Genomic DNA, 20,671 nt, shown 5'->3' with positions numbered 1-20,671 from the left:
AGTTCGCCCGACCATTTGAGATGGGTTTGAGACACGCGTTGTAAATGTTTTCATGTGTATACCTCTAAAAGAAAATGTACCAGTGGTGTAGTAACTAGGTGGTGTAGCTTAAAAAAACAGCTAGCTGGTGTCGATCGTAAGCGCAGGAATCCGCATCCGGGTGCCCACTCCAGTCTCCAACTCCACCAGCAATGCCAGTCACCAGCCGAAATGGGCGCCGGCGCCGGCGGGACAGCAAGGATACCAGCTTCGATCAGGGCGGAGGTTGCAAAGCGCTGACATCAGGGCGGGCGCGCTGCCGCCTGAGAATATCCCGGCTTCTGTCCCCAGACGAAACGATTCCCTTCCGTCGCGCTCTCCGCCCGCCAGCCCGCGCCAGGCTCCAACGCGCACCGCGGCGGCACTACGGCAAAGCTAATACTACTACAAGCGCCAATTAGGAGCAGGCAGAGCTGGAGAGAACCGAAGCTCTCGGCAGCTGTTGGCTGGTTCCGATGGCGAGCGACGGCGACGAGGCTCAAGCGGGGGTGGCCGGGAAGGTGACCTGCGCGGCGTGGATACGGCGCCCGGGCGGCGGGCCGGCCGTGTCCAGCAGCCGCAGCCTCCTCGTGGTGTACGGCCGCGGCGCCACCGCCTCGTCCCCGCCGCTCCTCGACCTCCTCGCCTTCGACACCAGGCCGTGCGAGCTCGCCTCCGAACCCCTGGTGAGCGGCCCGTGCGCGGCGGGGTTTCGGCGCCTGCTGCTGCTACGGCCGTGTCTCTGACCGCGGGATTAATGAATTTGCAGCTGAGGGTCGTGATGGGCGAAAAGGGAGCCGACGCGGACACGCCGCGCGCCATCGCCGTGCACCCCGCCGGCGACGAGTTCGTCTGCGCCACCGCCAAAGGCTGCAGGTGCGTGCGTGCTCGTCGCTTTGTCGTGCCGATCGAATTACTCGGCCTCAGTCAGTATGATACTTCCAATATCTTAACGTACAAGTTCAAGAAATCAGTAGGACATCATAGGAGAGAATAATCAGTAGGAGATCATAGGCATTCTTCAGGCTTCTGATATTTCTCCTTGCTATACATCAACTCTTTCATTCATATTCTAAGTTCACCTGGCTAAGGCATCATTCTATCGCACCTTTAGGCTGTTCAAGCTGGTCTATGATGACTTTTGTATCAACCTTATTTCAAGTGATTCGCCGCCCCTCCAATCAGTTGGGCCTCAGCGATGTTTGGCATTCAGTACTGATGGTACTAAGTTTGCTATTGGCGGCGAGGTATCATCAGCCCATTCCACCTTGCTTTTCTTTTCATGCATTTTTATTTACTATGTATATAATGATTCTGCTAGTTGGTAAGTCTCTTTTGTTCAGAGTTCTGTAGTAACTTCTTTCTGTAGGGAAAGTTATGCAACTTCAAGGGTAATTTATGACATGTTGTAATCTGCTGAACTGTAAAATTATGATTGCATTCTGCAAATCACATATTTGATTTCTTAACTAAATTTTGCTATATTTATATTCCACTAAAACAGAATGGACATCTCAGAATATTTCACTGGCCAAATCTCAGCGTGCTTCTGGATGAACCTAAAGCTCATAAATCCTTCCGGGACATGGACATCAGGTGAATGAAACTATAAAAGTAGACGCCTGTTTTAATCAACAAATGATTATTACCTCGTGGATCAATAGGATCTGACGAACTGTACATACTCCCTCGAGTACCAAAGCTGCTGGGTGTGTCTTGATAGTTTAGTACAAACTTTTGCACAAGAGATCTTTATTACTAATTAGGGCAGTTAGCCAATTTCTATTTGTTCATTAAATTACAAAATAAGCTCTTTTTGGTAGCATGTTTAATCCTGAAATGCCTCTTTCTCATGTAGCTTGGATTCAGCGTTTTTAGTATCAACTTCAACTGATGGTTCTGCAAGAATATGGAAGATTGATGAGGGAGCTCCACTCGTAAATTTGACTAGATCTTCGGTAAAATCCATGTACTTTCCCCTTTACAATAACTGAAACTGAATTGCTTATTTGACCATACTGTTTACATTTCTTCCTGTAAATGCTTTACAGGATGAGAGGATTGAGTGTTGCCGCTTTTCTAGGGATGGAAAGAAACCTTTTCTGTTTTGCACACTTGTAAAAGGTAATCACGTCGATAAAGTCAAGAAATGCAACACCAAACAGACTTAATTGAATTTTTATTGATGAAATAGGAAATGATATCGTGACTATGGTTTTGAACATAAGTAACTGGAAGAGAATTGGATACAAAAGACTCCTGCGAAAGCCCATTTCCACACTTTCAGTTAGCTTGGATGGGAAGTATCTCGCACTGTAAGTGGATGTGGTGGTGCATCTCATGTAATACTGGCTGTGACAGTACTTCTATATTTAGCATTCCTAGGCATACCTGCATCGCCGAAGTCTGAGGTATTCAGGATAGTTTTTCCTTTCCAGAATTCAAACAATTTCTGAATCGTCTTTTCTCACACTTCTCAGCTACAATCCATCTAGTTGTACATTTCAAAATATGCAGCATTAGTACCTGAAGTGTGTCCAGTTGACTGAACATCATGTTGGTTGGTCACCTCTGAGATAATCATTTTACTGGAAGAAACCACTTACCTGCTATTCTGCGTACATTTCGTAACAAAAAGAGCTTGTCTGCATGTCATACTACTTGTTCATCGTCCGACTTAATGTGCTTGTCTAGATCTGCTGAGCCTTCCGCGTCGACGCGACATCCTTCTTTTGGCTGTGAAGTGGTACTGACATGGATACATTTTTCATCTTTATCTAGAGGAAGCCGTGATGGAGACTGTTGTGTTGCCGATGTACAGAAGATGCAAGTTTCTCACTTGATGAAGAAGGTCCATCTTGGCTCCCCAATTTCCTCCATTGAATTTTGCCCTACTGAAAGGTAAATGGTAACTACTGGTATTTCCTGTAACAAGAAGCGAGACAAACCTGAAATAATCGCTGACTGTATCCAGAACAGAAGTTTTTAGAGATAACCTGTCTTCCTGAAGCACTGCCAAACTAGTGAAGTAGCAACTAGTTCAGTATTTGTTCATAGTGAAGTCAGAGTTTATTCAGCTATTCACTTGGAAGAATCCTCACTGGTTGATGGTCCAAGCTTGAATGAAAGAACTGAATGGCCTCTTGTTTGCTGTTGTTGCAGGATTGTGATATCCACCTCGCACCAATGGGGAGCAGAGATTACGAAGCTCAACGTCCCTGCTGACTGGAGAGGTACATACATGCATGTTGCTGTAGATGGCGTTCTTGTATGTTGCACATAAGTATTGGATAAAGTATTTACCAAGATTTTCCGGTGTACGCTTTCCCCATTGCAGTTTGGCAAATTTGGCTGGTATTCTTGAGCCTCTTCGTGACATCGGCAATACTGTTCTACACGTTCTTCAAGCACACAAACCTGGTGTAACCCCATAGGGTGCACATTTCAGAGTAACGATCCTCTAGTGTCTGAATTCTGATGATCAGAGTCCATGCCTAATATCAACAATGTTCCTTATCCTCTGTTTTTGTTGACACAATGCCTCGTCCTCATGAGCCCTTTCATTGTATGACCAAATGGTTTTGTGTCTGAAATGATCATTGTTTTGTGGTATCGAACCCTAAGCAGGCACATTTTTGTACACCAAGTGTTGAATTCTGTACATCGTATACCATGTGCCTCCTGTGCTGTAATCTTTGTGACTTCATTTCCACACAAAAAAAAGTATGCCCATGGCAATTCCACAAAATCAGCACATTGTGTTTCCACCTTGACGATGAACGTTCACGCATGTGTAACCAAGATAAATCAAAGGCCCTTCCAGCTTAGCACGGTTACACATATTCAGATAATTCTTATAAGATGACAAGTAGAGATGTGTTGCTGCCTGGTGTTTTCACCTTGCTTGCCTAATATAAAGTTGAAGCATCAAACAGCTTCTACAACCAAACCAGGAACAAAGGGACAAGTTTACACTGGGAAACATTGTTTGCTTTTGTCAGCAAGTTAAAAGATATTCCAAAACAACAAAAACATGCTTATCTCTGTGATACAACTTAACAGCAACAGAAGGGCCTGAACATCATTTGCCCATTTCCCAGACAACGCCGCCATCCTCTGCATGCAGCAATTTAACAAAAAAAGTAAGAGGATGCAAGAAAACACAATCGATGAAGCAAAATAGATATGCATAACGCAATTAATGATTTCCGTGGTACAGTCCAAGATCTTGGATTTCCAGATAGATTAGTTTTCTTAAGGTAAGTGGTTCCTCCAGGCTCCGGCCATGAAAGATAGGATTTACCTTTGATCTTTTTGTTGATCCAAACCTCGAGCAACATCCCTGCACCAACTCCAGCGGCGCAAACAGCACCATAGATTGCCAGTGCAGAAGGCAAAGATCGTCGAGGGAGAAAGTAACACTCAGGAACTTGTCTTATTTTCTTCGGAAGGCGCTTCCTAACAACCGGCTGACTTGACTCAGTAACTGCACCACTCACAGTCTTCCAGTCTGCATTCTTCAGCATATCTTTAGAGTCTTCAGTACCCATCCTAAAATTGCCTGTATGCAAATGATAATCAGAATCTGTCACCATACAGCATATGAAAGACACTCAAATAATAGCCATTATAATAAAAATACCATGCTGCTACATTTAGATTCATGGAGAATATAAGCAATAGAGCAAAACCTCTGTTAGCACAAATACAGTGCACTAGACATACCGATACAACCAAATTATCAACTGTACTAAAAGAAATGTGACAAGAAGTACAAGACACATGCTTTATGTCTTTAGGACATACACCATTTATCCTACCCAGGGGGTAAATACATGAAATGATGAAAATACCCCTCTACTCTAAGCACGACTGCCGTATCCAGGAACGGAGCAAAGCACTATGTTCTGAGTTTATTTCTCCTTTACTCTCTGGCAAATAAAGTATGTCAATTCGTTTACCAGAAATGATTTGTTCCAAGCTAAATTGATGCTCTCATCCCTTGACCCAAGGAATTAAGTTCTCCCATATATATGACAAAAAAGATGAATTCTTACATACATATTACAGAAGAATGTGAATCCTTTCTAATCCCTCAGCAACAGGATTGGTAACCTAACAGCAAACAGAGCTTCAAGCATAATACAGCATTTGAACTGTAGCAGCTTCATCATTTATGAGAAAACACAAATGTTCTCACATGGAAACAACAAAAGATATCAAAATAATACAGTCCATGTTACATGAACACACAGGATTGCAAAGTCTGAAGGGTAAGAAAATCTAGAAAGCAACACACAACATAGTACTCAACTGGATACACAACAACACAATTTTATCAACCTATCCAATCAGCTGCAGAATTTGATTCATCCATGTAGGATCACACAAAGGGTTAATGAACCATTGGGCTACTGGGATGTCTTGGAATTTTTTCCGGAATACATGTATGCTATAGAGATGCAGCGCTACACTCAGTTCAAAATATTTTTTACTGGAAAATAAATGTGAACAAGTTCTTGTCCTTGCAAATCTCAAGCAGCTTACAAAAAACATATTACAGGGAAAGTATTATTCAAGTTTTCAGGACAAGCACTCAGCCAAGTAGATAAAAAAATTCTGCAGATCATCGAAGCTAACAAAACGCAGGACTGCATGGGGTTTGAATTACCATTTTTTTTCCTGATATCATTTTTCTTTATTTTCTCTAATCAAACCCAGATTAGGAATTTTGAACCCCCCCAAACCCCCCCTCTTTCTGGCATTTTTCCTGAGAGGCATAGCTACCCCCTATACCCCCTCCCCCGCTGCCAGACCATCTCCCCACCGCCACCCGTCCCGCCGGACATACCTCCCCACTATACCCCACCGCCCCACCCGTCCCCCGCCGGGCATACCTCCCACCTATACCTGCGCCCCTGCAACCCTAGACCATATCTGCCTACACCCACTACCGCACTATACCCTATACCAGACAGTATACTCTACTACTTCCTTGTATTGCTGCTTGGTGATACCCTGGCTGAGGAAAACGCTTATAAATCCGTGGAAATCCCACTAAATTCGCGATGTGGGACTAAAGTTTCCACTTTCCAGGTAGAGCTTACCCGTAGCAGCCGGCCGGCGTCTGCTCCCACTCAACCGCGAGTCCCGCTTCCGTCCGCCGTCGAGGAACTCGTGTCCGGCGTGGGGAACGACGGCGACGCGCCGATGCGGGAGCCCCGCGCTCCTCCTCCTCCTCCTCCCACGGTGGCCGCCGGCGGTCGTCCCCTCCCCTGCTCACTGGCCTCGACTCGAAGTGATCCTATCCTACACTCGCGGGATGGCGCGGCGAGGCTGGAAGGGAGGAAGAAGGAAGGAATGCGGCGGAGGAGGCTGCACTTCGGCGAGGGATTTGGGAGAGGAGACGGCCGGAGTTGAGATTGATGCACTTTTTTTTTTTGAGGTCGATGCACCTCCGCACTCTATAACACGGCCGTGCAGGTGGATGGATATGGGCCCATAGAAAATACGGGCCGGGTCCTCCCATTGACGGCCCAGGTTACATATCATGTGTGCTCGCGTGAGCCCGTGACCGTGAACGAGACGGACCAGGACCGCGTCCCTCTTGTAACGGGCGACGGCAGCCGAGATCCGCGGCGGCGGCGGCGCCCAGCCTCAGCCTCGCTGCCGCGGAGAGCCGGGGCAGAGAGGGGTCGGGGATGTTAGGAATGCGGGCGAGCACCGCGGTAGCATCTCTATCGCGGATGGGCACGGAGCCACGGACGCGCACCTCTACGGCGACCCGAACGACGCCGCCATCCCGACGCTCCTCCGCTCCCGCTTCCACGGCGACAAGTTCGACGCGCTCAACCACCTCCTCGCCCTCATCTCTCAGGGCGTCGACGTCGCCCACCTCTCCCCGCAGGTCCGACTAGCGTCCCCCTCCTCTCGTCTCGTCCATCTCACCCGGCCGATTCCGGCGACTGAATTGCGTGTGTGCTTGCGGCGCAGGCAGTCAAGAACGTGGTGGCGCAGTCGCTTGAGCTGAAGAAGCTCGTCTCTTCTACGGCTCTACCTGCTCCACTACGCCGGGAGGTAAGCTCAGCCCCCCGCCCTCATCTGCACTTCTCCCTCGCTCTGCCTTGTGATAGGTCGCTGCCAAATCCAAATAGATTCGTCTGCAATTTCTTCCCTGTGAGTTGAGACAGATCGAAGCTAATTAGTTGCAATCAGGCAAACTATTTTGTCCGAGGCAGTCTGAAACGTGTACAATCCTTCTCCGGTTAAAAACTTCCGTCCGCGTTCAGCGTAGTGCATGGAGTGCAAAACTCTGACAAAATTAAATCTTGGCTGTTGGTAATCCTGGTTCTACTCCTACCTGAACAGACTTGATGTTCTGCACTTGTAGGTTAGAAATTAGAATGTGATGTTGCAATTGAGTTGTCTGAAAAAGTCTCAACCATATGCATTGTTTCTCTAGTGAAGAAACTGCGCCTGTCCCAGTATAGTGCAACGAGCGGCCAGCTTTGCTTTGCTTTGTGTGTGTGTGCGCGTGCGCGTGCATGTGCACGGGAGGCTGATGGCGCTGTCCGTGGCTATGGCTAACTACTGAGTATTCGTTAGGGTGAGATGGTAAAGATAGCTTACCTGATAAGATCTAACCAGTGCACCGTGCTTGCATGTTGTGTCCAATAATGTAGGTAGCATATATGGCTTTGGGATTATATAACTCACTAGCTCAGTTCTCACATACTGAACTAGAAAGAATTTACGAGCGTCAGTAAGCTCATAACCTCAGAATTATGCTAGCCTTTCTGAACTGAATCGACGAGTCTTATACACTTTCTGAACTGAACCTGAATACCAAGGTGAGAGGCACCCTGTCTGTTTCCCTCTCCAATCTCTTTCTGGGTTTTTTCTTGGGGAATTTCGATGAGGCGGGGACGGGTCATTGAGGTGACCTGTGAGTTGGGTAGGCTGGCGTGTACTTGATTTGGTGGCGTCTCACGGGACTTAGCTCGGTTTCTTGTTTGCTTCGAGTAGGCTTGGTTATGGTGGTATGTGCAGTCGATAAGTAGTTCTTGCTTCATGAGATTCTGCTTAGTTCCTGTTTTCAAATATGGAGTAGTCTGGAAAGAGCATTATGTTATTTTCCTTTATTGTTTGACTTTGGAGTAGTTGTAGCAAGGCCGATGATATTTCACATTTAATGAGTGACATAGATGACACAATTAATAGCTCTGATTCGACCGTGGACCTGTGGTAGAGACTGTTCGGCGCTGCTGGTCCGGGTCTAACAATTTAAACTAAAAAGTCTGGATATTGTTTGGGTAAACTTAACAACTAACGACTCTTTCATTTTATTGTCGCCCCTAACTGATGAACTCATAGTTGGAAATCATAAGTTATTAGAACTGTTGTATTTTACCTTGATGCTATCAGTACTCCTTTCTGTTAACTAGCCAAGAGGTAGATTTTGTCAGTACTTTTGAGTTGCTGGCATTCAGTATTACTTACGAAGACAACGCCTTCTCACCAGTGAGGCGGTTCTGCATGGACTATGTTTGGATTTACGTCTTTTGCCTACTGTGTACCACATGGTCAGTTCATCATCGACTTCCTCGGCTCCAGCAATTTTCGTTTCGCTTACTATTCTTCCCCCTTAGTATTACTAACTGGAGCGGTAGGCTATAGAAGCCACTCCCCGTCTGAAGTCTGAACCATTGTCCAGTAACGCGTAGGTGATCGCAATATGAATTTAGAATTGAGAAACTGATGTGCTATCAGTAAAATCATTACAACCAACGTGGATTTAAATCGATGATTGCTTATTAAGATTAGCTAATTCTTCTTAGTCTCTCTTTCATAGACATCACATTTTAACATCGCAACACGAGCAGAGGATTACTGTCCATTCATCCTTTGCTGAAGACACTGTGATGTTGAACAGTTGAGTTACATTCATATAGGTGCTACTGCCAAGGCTGGATTTGATTGCAGAATCCTACACTAGGAGCAGCGTCTGGCCACAACAGTTGTGGACCGGGAATGCAAGCCGGATCACCTCCATGTGGGCTGCTATTGCAAGGTTACGGCGCTGCACCATAGCTAACTCAGTAGGAGTAATTCATTCCCCGTCCAAGTATTTATTATTGATCATTGCTGCTTCATCTGTCTATTCTCATTGAACTAATATATTTACTGGCCTTTTGAATGTTTGGCTAATTCTTTTTTATCTTTTGGGCTTTTAAGGGAAGGAATGATGAATTTAGAAGAGTTAAATTTAGAGTTAGTGTAGTGTCTGCCCCGCAAGAAAAAAAGAGAATTGGGCAGTATCTCACGCCTATTGGACCCAATCTATTATGCTCACTAAATATACATGCATGCTGTAAGACAAGGTCACATTGATGATTAGCATCTTTTGACAAAGGCATGTTAATTCATTGGAAAAATACGACACCTATGATTGAGTGTAGATGTCCACTCTTGGTTTTTGAGGACCACTTTAGGATGTGATCATTAGTGTTGCTTCACACCTTCTTGACATAACATAATGTATATTGTTACTAAACTAAAAGTCGAGCCTAAGCAATGTTAACTGGACTTCATGGAGTTATTAATAAGGAAATTACGTAATCTGATGTAGTATGTGTTAATTGATTATTATTATTTTCCATTGCAACACATGGGCATTTTGCTAGTTATATTTAAAAAACTGCAATTTCATATCATTTGATTTTTTTTCCTAAATTCATCTAATATTTTCCTCCTTCCAATAATACTATTTTTATAAATTTTGGAGCCCTTTGCATGTATTGTTTATTGATTGTGTGTTAATTTTTTCCGATGAGTAGTAAACTTTTTTTGGAAGATTCAAGGACGTTTGACGAGTGACCAAAAGCATTGAAGACTTTGCAGAGCGAGGCAAGCAACCTACTTTGATCATGCTCAATCCATATTTGCACACACTTAGAATTATTTTTCATGCATAAAATATTGTTTACTAGTATTGATATGCTAAGTAAATTAGCTTGGGCTTAACTGTGCCCTATGTTCCTGATATTGCCGCACCTCTTTGACATTCTCAATTCCCAACTTTCTAACAATAGTACTACAAATACCAACTGGTTACCAATAAATGTGGTCATAGGTGCAAATTTAATAGTTATGCTTAGGCATGCTAGTCACATAAATCATAGGCTTGGGAAGAATCTTTGTTACTCATAAATGTATTACAAAAACCTAAGGGTGCCACTAATGCCCATCGGATAATTATGAAAATAAGGTTTTACAAAATGGAGATGAAGTGGAGATGTTTTTAAAAAGGCATAGTGCGCAAGTGCTGCAAGTCATATCAACCTTACATGTGCAAGCACATTACCCTATATGGGACGAGGCTAGACGAAGTACATTGGTGGATTATGAGATTTTAGATCTGTTGGTGATCATGATGATTATTACATTGGTGGATAAACCATAATTAATTAATCTTGAAACTATTTGGATTTAATTAGGTGATTGTGAATTTAAACAAAATTTCATGATGGGTTATGAAATTCTAGGTGGATTTACTTAGGTGATTGTGATCTTGAAGAGATAGTCAAAGATTTTGGTGGAATATAAAATTTTAGGTGTAGTTGATGTGCATGATGATTATTATATTGGTGGACAAACAAATTTTTAATTTTTGTTGTAACAATTTGGGTTTAGTTATGTGATCGTGATATTGAACCGAATTTTATGGTGGATTATGATATTTTAGATGGATTTAGTTATATTTTTCGGTGGATTACGAGATTTTAGGTCTAGTTGATGAGCATGATGATGATTATTGTATTGGTGGATAAATTGATCTTTAATTTATTTTGGAACAATTTGGATTTAGTTAGGTGATTGTGATCTTTACCCAAATTTCACGGTGGATTATGTGATTTTAGATGGATTTAGTTAGGTGATTGTGATTATAAGGAGATAGACAAAGATGCTCGGTGGATTATGACGTATTAGGTCTGATTGGTGATCATGTTGAAGCAAATTTCATGGTAGATGAGATTTTAGATGGATTTAGCTAGCTGTCTGTGATCTTGAGGAAATATTTAAATATGCTTAGTGGATTATGACATTCTAGGTCTGGTAGGTGATCATGATGATTATTATATTGGTGGATAAGCACATCATTAATTAATCTTGAAACCATTGTTGACAAAATTGTTAACTAGTAGTTGCTCGGTTGGCTGGCGAGTAGCGGATTAATAGGCTGGTCGGCAAGTTAATCCATAATCAGACGATTTATTAGTTTATCGGCTACTCGGTGACCCTATGAGTAGGGATTAATCGATCAGTTAACTGGTTAATCCGGCGAATTCTTGAACTGGGCCTGAAACAATTTAGATTTAGTAAGGTGATTGTGATTTTGAACCAAATCTCAGGGTAGATTATGAGATTTTTGTGGATTTGGTTAGGCGATTGTGATCTTGAAGAGATAGTCAAATATACTCGGTGGATTATAAGATTTTAGGCCTATTTGATGAGCATGATGATTATTATATTGGTGGGTAAATAGATTTTCAGTTTACCTTGGAACAATTTGGATTTGATTAGATGATTATAAGATTATAGGTGGATTTAGTAAGGTGATTATAATCTTGACTCAAATTTTATGGTCGATTATGATATTTTAGATGGATTTAGTTAGGTCGTTATGATCATGAGGAGATAGTCTAGATGCTCGGTGGATTATGAGATTTTAGGTTTGTTGGTGATCATGATGATTATTATATTTGTGGATAAACAATCATTAATTTATCTTAGGAGTTATTTGGATTTAGTTAGGTGATTGTGATTTTAAACTAAATTTCACGATGGATTATGAGATTATAGATGGATTTAGTTAGGTGATTGTGATCTTGAAGAGATAGTCAAAGATTTCAGTGGATTATAAGATTTTAAGCGTAGTTGATGTGCATGATGATTATTATATTGGTGGATAAACAGATTTAGTTACGTGATTGTGATGTTGAATCGAATTTCATGTTGAACTATGATGTTTTAGATGGATTTAGTTAGATGATTGTGATCTTGAGGAGTAGTCAAAAGTTGTTCGGTGGATTACGAGATTTTAGATCTAGTTGATGAACATGATGATTATTGTATTGGTGGATAATAGATCTTTAATTTATTTTGGAACAACTTGGATTTAGTTAGGTGATTGAGATCTTTACCCAAATTTCACGGTGGATTATGAGATTTTAGACAGATTTAGTTAGGTGATTGTGATTTTAAGGAGATTGTCAAAGATGCTCGGTGCATTATGAAGTTTTAGGTCTTATTGGTGAACATGTTGAAGCAAATTTCATGGTAGATGGGATTTTAGATGGATCTAGCTAGGTGATTGCGATCTTGAGGAAATAGTTAAATATGCTCGATGGATTATGACATTCTAGGTCTGGTAGGTGATCAAGATGATTATTATATTGGTGGATAAGCACATCATTAATTAATCTTGAAACGTTTGTTGAGAAAATCGTTAAGGGGTAGCTGCTCGGTTGACTGTCGAGTACGGGATTAATAGGCTAATCGGCAAGTTAATCTATTAATCGGACGATTTATTAGTTTATCGGGTACTCGGTGACCCTACGAGTAGGGGTTAATTGGTCAGTTAACTGGTTAATCTGATGAATTCTTGAATAGGGCCTAAAATAATTTGGATTTAGTTACGAGATTCTTATTTTGAATCAAATTTCACGATTGATTATGAGAATTCTGGTGGATTTAGTTAGGTGATTGTGACCTTGAAAAGATAGTCTAGTATGTTTAGTGGATTATAAGATTTTAGTCCCATTTGATGAGCATGATGATTATTATATTGGTGGGTAAACATATTTTTAATTATCTTCAATCAATTTGGATTTAGTTAGGCGATTATAAGATTTTAGGTGGATTTTGTTAGGTGATTGTGATCTTGAGGAGATAGTCAAAGATGTTCGGTGGATTATTAGATTATAGGCCTAGTTGATGAGCATGATGATTATTATATTGGTGGATAAACTGATCTTTAATTTATTGTGAAAATTTTGGATATGATTAGGTGATTGTGATTTGCCCCAAATTTTATGGTGGATTATGAGATTTTAGATGGATTTAGTTATGTGGTTATGATCTTGAGAAGATAGCCTAAGATGCTCGGTGGATTATGAGATTTTAGGTTTGTTGGTGATCATGATGATTATTATATTGGTGGATAAACAATCATTAATTGGAGTTATTTGGATTTAGTTAAGTGATTGTGCTTTTAAACAATATTTAACGATGGATTTTGAGATTCTAGGTGGATTTAACTATATGATTGTAATCTTGAATTTAGTTATGTTGGAACAATTTGGATTTAGTTATGTGATTGTGACATTGAACCGAATTTTATGGTGGATTATGATATTTTAAATGGATTTAGTTGTGATATTGAGGAGTAGTCAAAGTTCGGTGGATTACGAGATTTTAGATCTAGTTGATGAGCATGATGATTATTGTATCGGTGGATAACTTGATCTTTAATTTATTTTGGAACAATTTGGATTTAGTTAGGTGATTATGATCATTACCCAAATTTCACGTTGGACTATGGGATTTTAGATGGATTGGTTAGGTGATTGTGATTTTAAGAAGATAGTCAAAGATTCTTGGTGGATTATAATATTTTAGGTCTTATTGGTGATCTCGTTGAAGCAAATTTCATATGGTAGATGAGATTTTAGATGGACTTAGTTAGGTGATTGTGATCTTGAGGAAATAGTCAAATATGCTTGGTGGATTATGACATTCTTGGTCTGATAGGTGATCATGATGATTATTATATTGGTGGATAAGCACATCATTAATTAATCTTGAAACCAATGTTGAGAAAATCGTTAACTGGTAGCTGCCCGGTTGGCTGGCGAGTACGGGATTAATAGGCTAATCGACAAGTTAATTGGCTACTTGGGGACCCTACGAGTAGGGATTAATCGGTCAGTTAACTGGTTAATTGGACGAATTCTTGAACAGGGCCTGAAACAATTTGGATTTAGTTGGGCGAGTCTTATTTTGAACCAAATTTCATGATTGATTATGAGATTTTGATGGATTTAGTTAGGTGATTGTGATCTTGAAAAGATAGTCAAATATGTTCAGTCGGTTATAAGATTTTAGGCCCATCTGATGAGCATGATGATTGTTATATTGGTGGGAAAATAGATTTTAATTTATTTGGAACAATTTGGATTTAGGCTGGTGGTTATAAGATTTTAGGTGGATTTAGTTAGGTGATTGTGATATTGAGGAGATAGTTAGAGATGTCCGGTGGATTATGAGATTATAGACCTAGTTGATGAGCATGATGATTATTATATTGATGGATAAACATATCTTGGAAAATTTGGATTTAATTAGGTGATTGTGATCTTGACCCAAATTTCATGGTGGATTATGAGATTTAAGATGGATTAGTTAGGTGGTTATGATCTTGAGAAGATAGTCTAAGATGCTTGGTGGATTATAACATTTTAGTCCGATTTAGTTAGGTGATTGTGATTATAAGGAGAAAGTCAAATATGCTCGGTGGATTAGGAGATTTTAGGTGTGATTGGTGATCATCTTGAAGTAAATTTCACGGTAGATGAGATTTTAGGTGGATTTAGTTAGGTGATTGTAATCTTGAGGTGATAGTCAAATGTGCTCGATGGATTATAACATTCTAGGTCGGGTCGGTGATCATCATGATTATTATATTGGTGGATAAGCACATCATTAATTAATCTTGAAGCAATTTGGATTTAGTTAGATGATTGTCATTCTGAACCAAATTTCATGGTGGATTATGAGATTTTACATGGATTTAATTAGGTGATTGTTATCTTGAAGAGATAATCAAATATGTTTGGTGTATTATAAGATTTTAGGTCTAGTTGATGAGCATGATGATTATTATATTGGTGGATAAATAGATTTTCAATTTTTCTTGTAACTATTTTGATTTAGTTAGGTGATTATGATTAGAAGATTTTTGGTGAATTTAGTTAGATGATTGTGATCTTGAGGAGATAGTCAAAGATGTTTGGTGGATTAATGGATTATAGGCCTAGTTGATGAGCATGATGATTATTATATTGGTGGATAAACATATCTTTAATTTATCTTGGAAAATTTGGATGTAGTTAGGTGATTGTGATCTTGACCCAAATTTCATGGTGGATTATGTAATTTTAGATGGATTTTGTTAGGTGGTTGTGATCTTGAGAAGATAGTCTAAGATGCTCGATGGATTATGAGATTTTAGGTCTGTTGGTGTTCATGATGATTATTATATTGATTGATACACAATCATTAATTAATCTTGGAACTATTTGGATTTAGTTAGGTGATTGTGACTTTAAACTAAATTTCACGGTGAATTATGAGATTGTAGGTGGATATTCGGGGGATTATAAGATTTTAGATGGTTCTTATATTGGTGGATAAACATATTTTAAATTTATCTTGGAACAATTTGGATTTAGTTAGGTGATTGTGACATTGAACCGAATTTCATGGTGGATTATGAGATTTTAGGTAGATTTAGTTAGAAGAGTGTGATCTTGAGGAGGTAGTCAAAAGTTGTTCGGTGGATTATGAGATTTTAGGTCTAGTTGATGAGCATGATGATTATTGTATTGGTGGATAAACAGATCTTTAATTTATTTTGGAACAATTTGATTTGGTTAGGTGACTGTGATCTTGAAGAGATAGTCAAACATGTTCGATGGAGTATGAGCGCTTTAGAGAGTTGAAGAAAAGGTTTATGAAAAGTTACCAGTCTTTGAGTTTAAGAAAAGGATATAGTAAAAAAATGTGCGATGGATTATATTGGTGGATATTATTTATGGATGGATTTCGAGCATTACCGATTACTTGAGTTATGAAGAAAGATACTCCCTTTGTTTCATAATGTAGTGCATATAAATTTTCTGAAAAGTCAAACTTAGCAAACTTTGACCAAGTTTAAGAAAAAAACTATCTATATCTACAATACTAAACATGTATAATATGAAATTTTAACTCACGATGTATACGATGATATGTATTTGGTATTCTAAATATAAATGTTTTTTTCTTTAATTATGGTCAAATTTTGCAAACTTTTTTTTTCGAGAAAACGCAAAATAGTCTTTGCGTTTCATTTCATTGAAAAGAAGAGAAGGTACAGTCCTCCTAGGAGGTGGGGGTTACATGGGCTAGCACCCTATCAGTGAACATCCCGGTCAGTGGGAAGGACTACCCTGAGGCCCATAGCGCTGGCTTGTGCCCAACATTTGGCTTCGGCCTTAATCCTATTTACGAGTGTGTTAACCGAGGGTCGAGCGTTCTCGAAGACATACTCATTCCACTGCTTCCAGATCATCCAAGGAACTAGCATGGCGATAGATTGCAGGCCTTTCCGTAGCGCATGTGGGGTCTGCCCTTTCGTTCGCTACCACCAGTCCGTAAGGTTGGGCTCGTTGTTCGGCGGCTGTGAAGGTATCCTCGCCCAGCCAAGGACATCGTGCCACATTGTCTCTAGGGCCTGATCGCAAAGGAGGCATCGTGGGTGGTGCTGTAGGCCACGACGGGCGAGTCGTTCTGCCGTCCAACATCGGTTTCTGGCTAGCCACCCAGTGAAAGAATCGGACACGGCGCGGCGCCCAGCTCTTCCAGGTAAGCTTCCAGGAGGGGCATTTCATGGACCCGTGGAAGGTTGCAGCGTAGCAGGACTATGCCATGTAGGTGCCACTTGTAGTCCATCTCCATATCATTCGGTCAGGCATGTGTGTTAAGCTGATCTGCTGCACGGCCTGCCATAGCATCAGGTATTGGCCAATCTCATGAATCCCGAGCACTCCTTGAATGTCACGAGCCCAAGCGTTGCACGCAAGGCCTGCGGCCACCGTTCTTGATTTGCGTCGCCGTTTGGGTATGCACTGGTAGAGTGTCGGTGCGAGTTCACGCACGGACTGACCGTTGAGCCATCTGTCATCCCAAAGCAGTGTCGTCAATCCATCGCCAAGCGCCATGGTCGTTGATGCGAAGAACAACGCGCGCTTCTCGCGGGAAAATTGGAGGTCGAGCCCATGCCATGCGCGGTAGGCGTCCGTGTGGGAGAACCACAGCCAGCGCAGGCGCAACGCGAGGCCAGCGCGCTCCAGGTCCTGGACCCCCAGCCCGCCGTACTCAAACGGACGGCACACACGGCGCCAGTTCACGTGACAGTGTCCGCCGTTAGCAGCAACGCGCCCATCCCACAAGAAGCCGCACTGGATCTTTTCGAGCTGCCTCACGGTCTTCTTGGGTGGCGCAAACGCGGGCAGTTTATGTATCGGGATCGCGGCGAGCACCGATTTGACCAAAACCAGCCGCCCGGTTTTGTTCATGAGCCAAGCTTTCCAAGCGGGGAGCTGGGCGGCCACCGAGTCGACGAGGGGTTGTAGTTGGGCGGCAGAGAGGCGGCGTAGCGTGAGCGGGATCCCGAGATAAGTAATGGGCAGCTTCGCTTTCGCACATCCCACCTGAGCAATTATAGCATCCGCCTCGGGGTCACCATTGAGGGTAGTAGCAGAACTCTTGGTATAGTTCACTCGGAGGTCGCTTGCTTCACTAAACAGGTTCAGGATCCCACGGACGGCCTCCACGTCGCCTTGCGTGGTATGGCAGAAGAGCATCACGTCATCGGCGTACAAAGGTATGGCCGGAATGTCACGTCGGGGGTGCAGCCGCTCTAGGATGCCGGCGTCGTGGGCGCGGCTGATCAGGCGCCCAAGGATGTCCACGGCGAGCACGAAGAGCTGCGATGATACGGAGTCGCCCTGACGCAGCCCGCAGCGGTGCCAAATTGGCGGTTCCGGCTCACCATTGATCATGATCCGAGTGCTCGACGATGATAGCAAGATCACAAGCCATTCCTTGAAGCGAGGCCTGAATCCGTACTGGCCAAGAACCTCAAAGAGGAAGGGCCAAGATAGGGAGTCGAAGGCTCGCGTTAGGTCAAGCTTGAGCATCACTCTCAGGACTCCTAGTTGGTGCAGCAGCTTCATCGATTGCTTGACGAGGGCAAAGTTGTCGTGCAGGCTTCGTCCCGGGATGAAAGCGTTTTGGTTGCGGCTAACCATATCTCCCAATCTGGGCGCGAGGCGGAGCAATAGCACCTTCTCGAAGATCTTCGCCACGAGGTGAATGAGGCATATTGGCCGGTAGTCGCGGAGCTGGCAGGCGTCTGCACGCTTCGGGAGCAATGTCAAGAGGGCTTGGTTGAGCTTGCTGAAGCCGCGACCGCGCAACTCAAAAAGTTGCTGGAAGACGTCGATGAAGTCGTGTTTAACAATGCTCCAGCAGGCCCGTAGGAATTCCGCGGTAAAGCCATCTGGTCCCGGCGCTTTACGGGCCGAGAGGCGCTTGACGGCATCCCAAATCTCCTCCGGGCTAAATGGTGCCTCGAGGTCGGTCAGGTCATGCGGCTCGATGAGCTGCGATAGGTCCAGCGCGTGGTTGCGGGCGACGGAGGAGCCAAGTAGCTCGTCAAAGTGCGTGAAGGCCGCTTGGGCCATTCCCTCCTGGTCAGTGATCGCGTGTCCTTCGACCACGAGGCTGAATATGTGGTTCTTCTGTCGGCGGAATGAGCATTGTCGATGGAAGAAGGTCGTGTTAGCGTCACCGTCCTTGAGCGTGGTGATCCGCGCTCGCTGCCTCGCGATCGTGCGCTCGATAGAAGCCAGCCCCAAGTATGAGATCTTGAGCTGTTTTCGCAGCCAATCCTCTCGGCGATAGGGTAGGTGAGGGTCCTGATGGTGGGCTTGTCGGAGCTCAGGCGTGCAGGGATCTGCTCAACAATCTCCAGAACGGCGGCGTGATGGATGTTGTCGAGGTGGTGTGTGCGCGCAACCAGCTTGAACGTCGCAAGATTGGCCCTGGAGCACGTCCTGGGATGGAGGCGTTCGATCCAGCAGCTCGTACCCAGGACATGCTCGGCGCTGGACAGGTGCCAAGCCTGTGCCGGAACGCTGCGGAGCTCCAGCTCAACGCAGTACTCGAGCTCGCCGGAGCCAGCGTGGGCGAGCTTACTCCATGGTCTGAGGGAGAGCGAGAGCCGCGGCAAGTTGATGAAGTGCTCTCCGTCGAGGCGGCGCTTGGTGGTGTGGGAGCTGAAGAGGATCAAGAAATCCTCGGGATGGTGTTCGTGCACGGTGAAGTCGTCGTCGTCCAGCTCGAACGTGTTGATGAGCACGTCGGAGACCTCTGCGCTGGATACACGTGGTCGGTTGCCGATGATGGAGGCGACCATTTCGCGGCTTAGGACCTCCTCAGCCTCCTCCATCTCGACGGAGTGTGCCATGATCACCCGCATGGGCTCGGGCTCCGGCGTGCGAGGGGGGGGGGCAACGACCAGGGCGATCGCCTGCGGCGGGGGTGGCGGCGGAGGTGCGGCCTGGTGCATGGCGGCGTCCATGGCAGAGGGGCCAACGCGGTTGTTGGTGGTGCGGGCACGTCCAGCGGCGTCGTGGCGCCTGCTTCCGCAGGAGCGTGAGTCGTGGCCAGACTCGAGGCATCGGCGGCAGCGGATGTCGTTGGGGCAGTCCCGAACCCAATGACGATGGTCAAGGCAGCGGAAGCAGAGCCCCATGACCTTCTCTGGCGATGGGCTGCACCAGCGCAGCGGCGAGGGCTTGGCTCGGCCGGAGTGCGCGGGCGGCTACTGCGGTGCCTGCATCGTGGCTGCTGGAAGCCGTCGGCATCGACGTGAACCCTGCCGGAGACGCGGTGCACCTCGGAACGGGGGCCGAGGCGGGTCGAGGCGGGGTGCCGAGGGGGCGCCGGGGCCGGCGGGGTCCGGGCGACGTTGCTGTAGGAACGCGGCGAGGGCTCGCTCTCCAAGTCGAACACGCTGCCACCAGAGGACACGCAGTCGCCGTCGGAGAGGGTCGCTCGGCGCCCAGCAGGGTCAACACCGGAAGACGCCATGGCGGGGGCTGAGGAGGAGGCTGGGGAAGGGGCTCGGGGTTGGGTGAAGGGCCGCCGACGAGGATTCAATGACAACGGGGCTAGAGGTGGGAGAGAGCTAGGTGGGGGTGGGAGCGGAGCATGCTCACCAAGCTCCACACGTCGTCCTGTAAACACCAAACCTGGCTCTTCTTTTGCAAAAGTTTTGACTTTTGAAAAAAATCTATACGCACTACATTATGGAACTGAGGGAGTAAGAAGTTTGAATGGACGTCCAAGTGTCAAGAGAGCTTTCGAGAGTTCAAGAAAAGGTTAACTGCCGCTTCGTTCGTAGCCACCGCCGGAGTTTTGAAGTTACTGTGAGGCATCTAAGCATGGACTTCTTTTTGTCTTGATGTAAGAAGGAAGAGTCGTAGCCTATCTATCAAGGCAACATCGTCCTCATGATGAGAACTACCCTAACAATGATTTGGGTCTAGTAGCAGTAGTGCATGCTCTTAAGACATGGCATTAGTACTTCATAGGTAATCTCTTCAAGATCTACACGGAATGCAATAGCTTTACGTTTGTCTTCTGCCAGATGGACTTGACCACTATGACTTTGGTATCTATTACCATCTTGATAAGGCTAATGTCGCCATGGATACCATCAGCAGGAAGCCATGTCCCTGCTATACCTTGACCAAGCAAAGCA

The 20,671-nt window shown here is 44.3% G+C and overlaps 2 protein-coding genes and 2 long non-coding RNA genes across 4 annotated transcripts; 2 read left to right on the top strand and 2 right to left on the bottom strand.

Moving 5' to 3' along the window:
- The first annotated feature begins 17 nt into the window (after positions 1–17).
- Positions 18–3,707, top strand: LOC125510975 (SEC12-like protein 1). The gene is made up of 10 exons (XM_048676261.1): positions 18–704; positions 788–894; positions 1,133–1,265; positions 1,523–1,614; positions 1,877–1,976; positions 2,070–2,142; positions 2,213–2,333; positions 2,800–2,919; positions 3,181–3,251; positions 3,356–3,707. Exons 1-10 carry the CDS (start codon positions 495–497, stop codon positions 3,442–3,444), a joined length of 1,116 nt encoding a protein of 371 aa, XP_048532218.1. The 5' UTR covers positions 18–494; the 3' UTR covers positions 3,445–3,707.
- On the bottom strand, positions 2,342–3,320 carry LOC125510980. Its single transcript, XR_007284846.1, has 3 exons — positions 3,015–3,320; positions 2,625–2,943; positions 2,342–2,509 (listed from the first exon to the last, which is right to left on the bottom strand). It is a non-coding gene; the product is annotated as an uncharacterized LOC125510980 (long non-coding RNA).
- A 105-nt stretch (positions 3,708–3,812) lies between the features above and the next one.
- On the bottom strand, positions 3,813–6,437 carry LOC125510977. The gene is made up of 3 exons (XM_048676264.1): positions 6,126–6,437; positions 4,322–4,579; positions 3,813–4,134 (listed from the first exon to the last, which is right to left on the bottom strand). Exons 2-3 carry the CDS (start codon positions 4,566–4,568, stop codon positions 4,100–4,102), a joined length of 282 nt encoding a protein of 93 aa, XP_048532221.1. The 5' UTR covers positions 4,569–4,579; positions 6,126–6,437; the 3' UTR covers positions 3,813–4,099.
- A 157-nt stretch (positions 6,438–6,594) lies between these two features.
- LOC125510979 lies at positions 6,595–9,930 on the top strand. Its single transcript, XR_007284845.1, has 4 exons — positions 6,595–6,925; positions 7,012–7,095; positions 8,970–9,088; positions 9,855–9,930. It is a non-coding gene; the product is annotated as an uncharacterized LOC125510979 (long non-coding RNA).
- The last annotated feature ends 10,741 nt before the right edge of the window (positions 9,931–20,671 follow it).

Source organism: Triticum urartu, chromosome 5 (assembly GCF_003073215.2).
Source record: "Triticum urartu cultivar G1812 chromosome 5, Tu2.1, whole genome shotgun sequence".
Taxonomy (NCBI): Eukaryota; Viridiplantae; Streptophyta; class Magnoliopsida; order Poales; family Poaceae; genus Triticum; species Triticum urartu.
The sequence above is the reverse complement of the archived record's forward strand: the minus strand, read 5'-3'. Positions and strand labels throughout refer to the sequence as shown.

What these genes read in the sequence shown, in the direction of transcription:
- LOC125510975 (XM_048676261.1), top strand. Translation starts at nt 495, where the DNA reads ATGGCGAGCGACGGCGACGAGGCTCAAGCGGGGGTGGCCGGGAAGGTG. An exon ending in AGTTTGCTATTGGCGGCGAG is followed by an intron (nt 1,266 to 1,522) that starts GTATCATCAGCC and finishes CCACTAAAACAG; the next exon opens with AATGGACATCTCAGAATATT. An exon ending in GATGGGAAGTATCTCGCACT is followed by an intron (nt 2,334 to 2,799) that starts GTAAGTGGATGT and finishes ATCTTTATCTAG; the next exon opens with AGGAAGCCGTGATGGAGACT.
- LOC125510977 (XM_048676264.1), bottom strand. Translation starts at nt 4,568, where the DNA reads ATGGGTACTGAAGACTCTAAAGATATGCTGAAGAATGCAGACTGGAAG. An exon ending in GATCAACAAAAAGATCAAAG is followed by an intron (nt 4,135 to 4,321) that starts GTAAATCCTATC and finishes TGCTGCATGCAG; the next exon opens with AGGATGGCGGCGTTGTCTGG.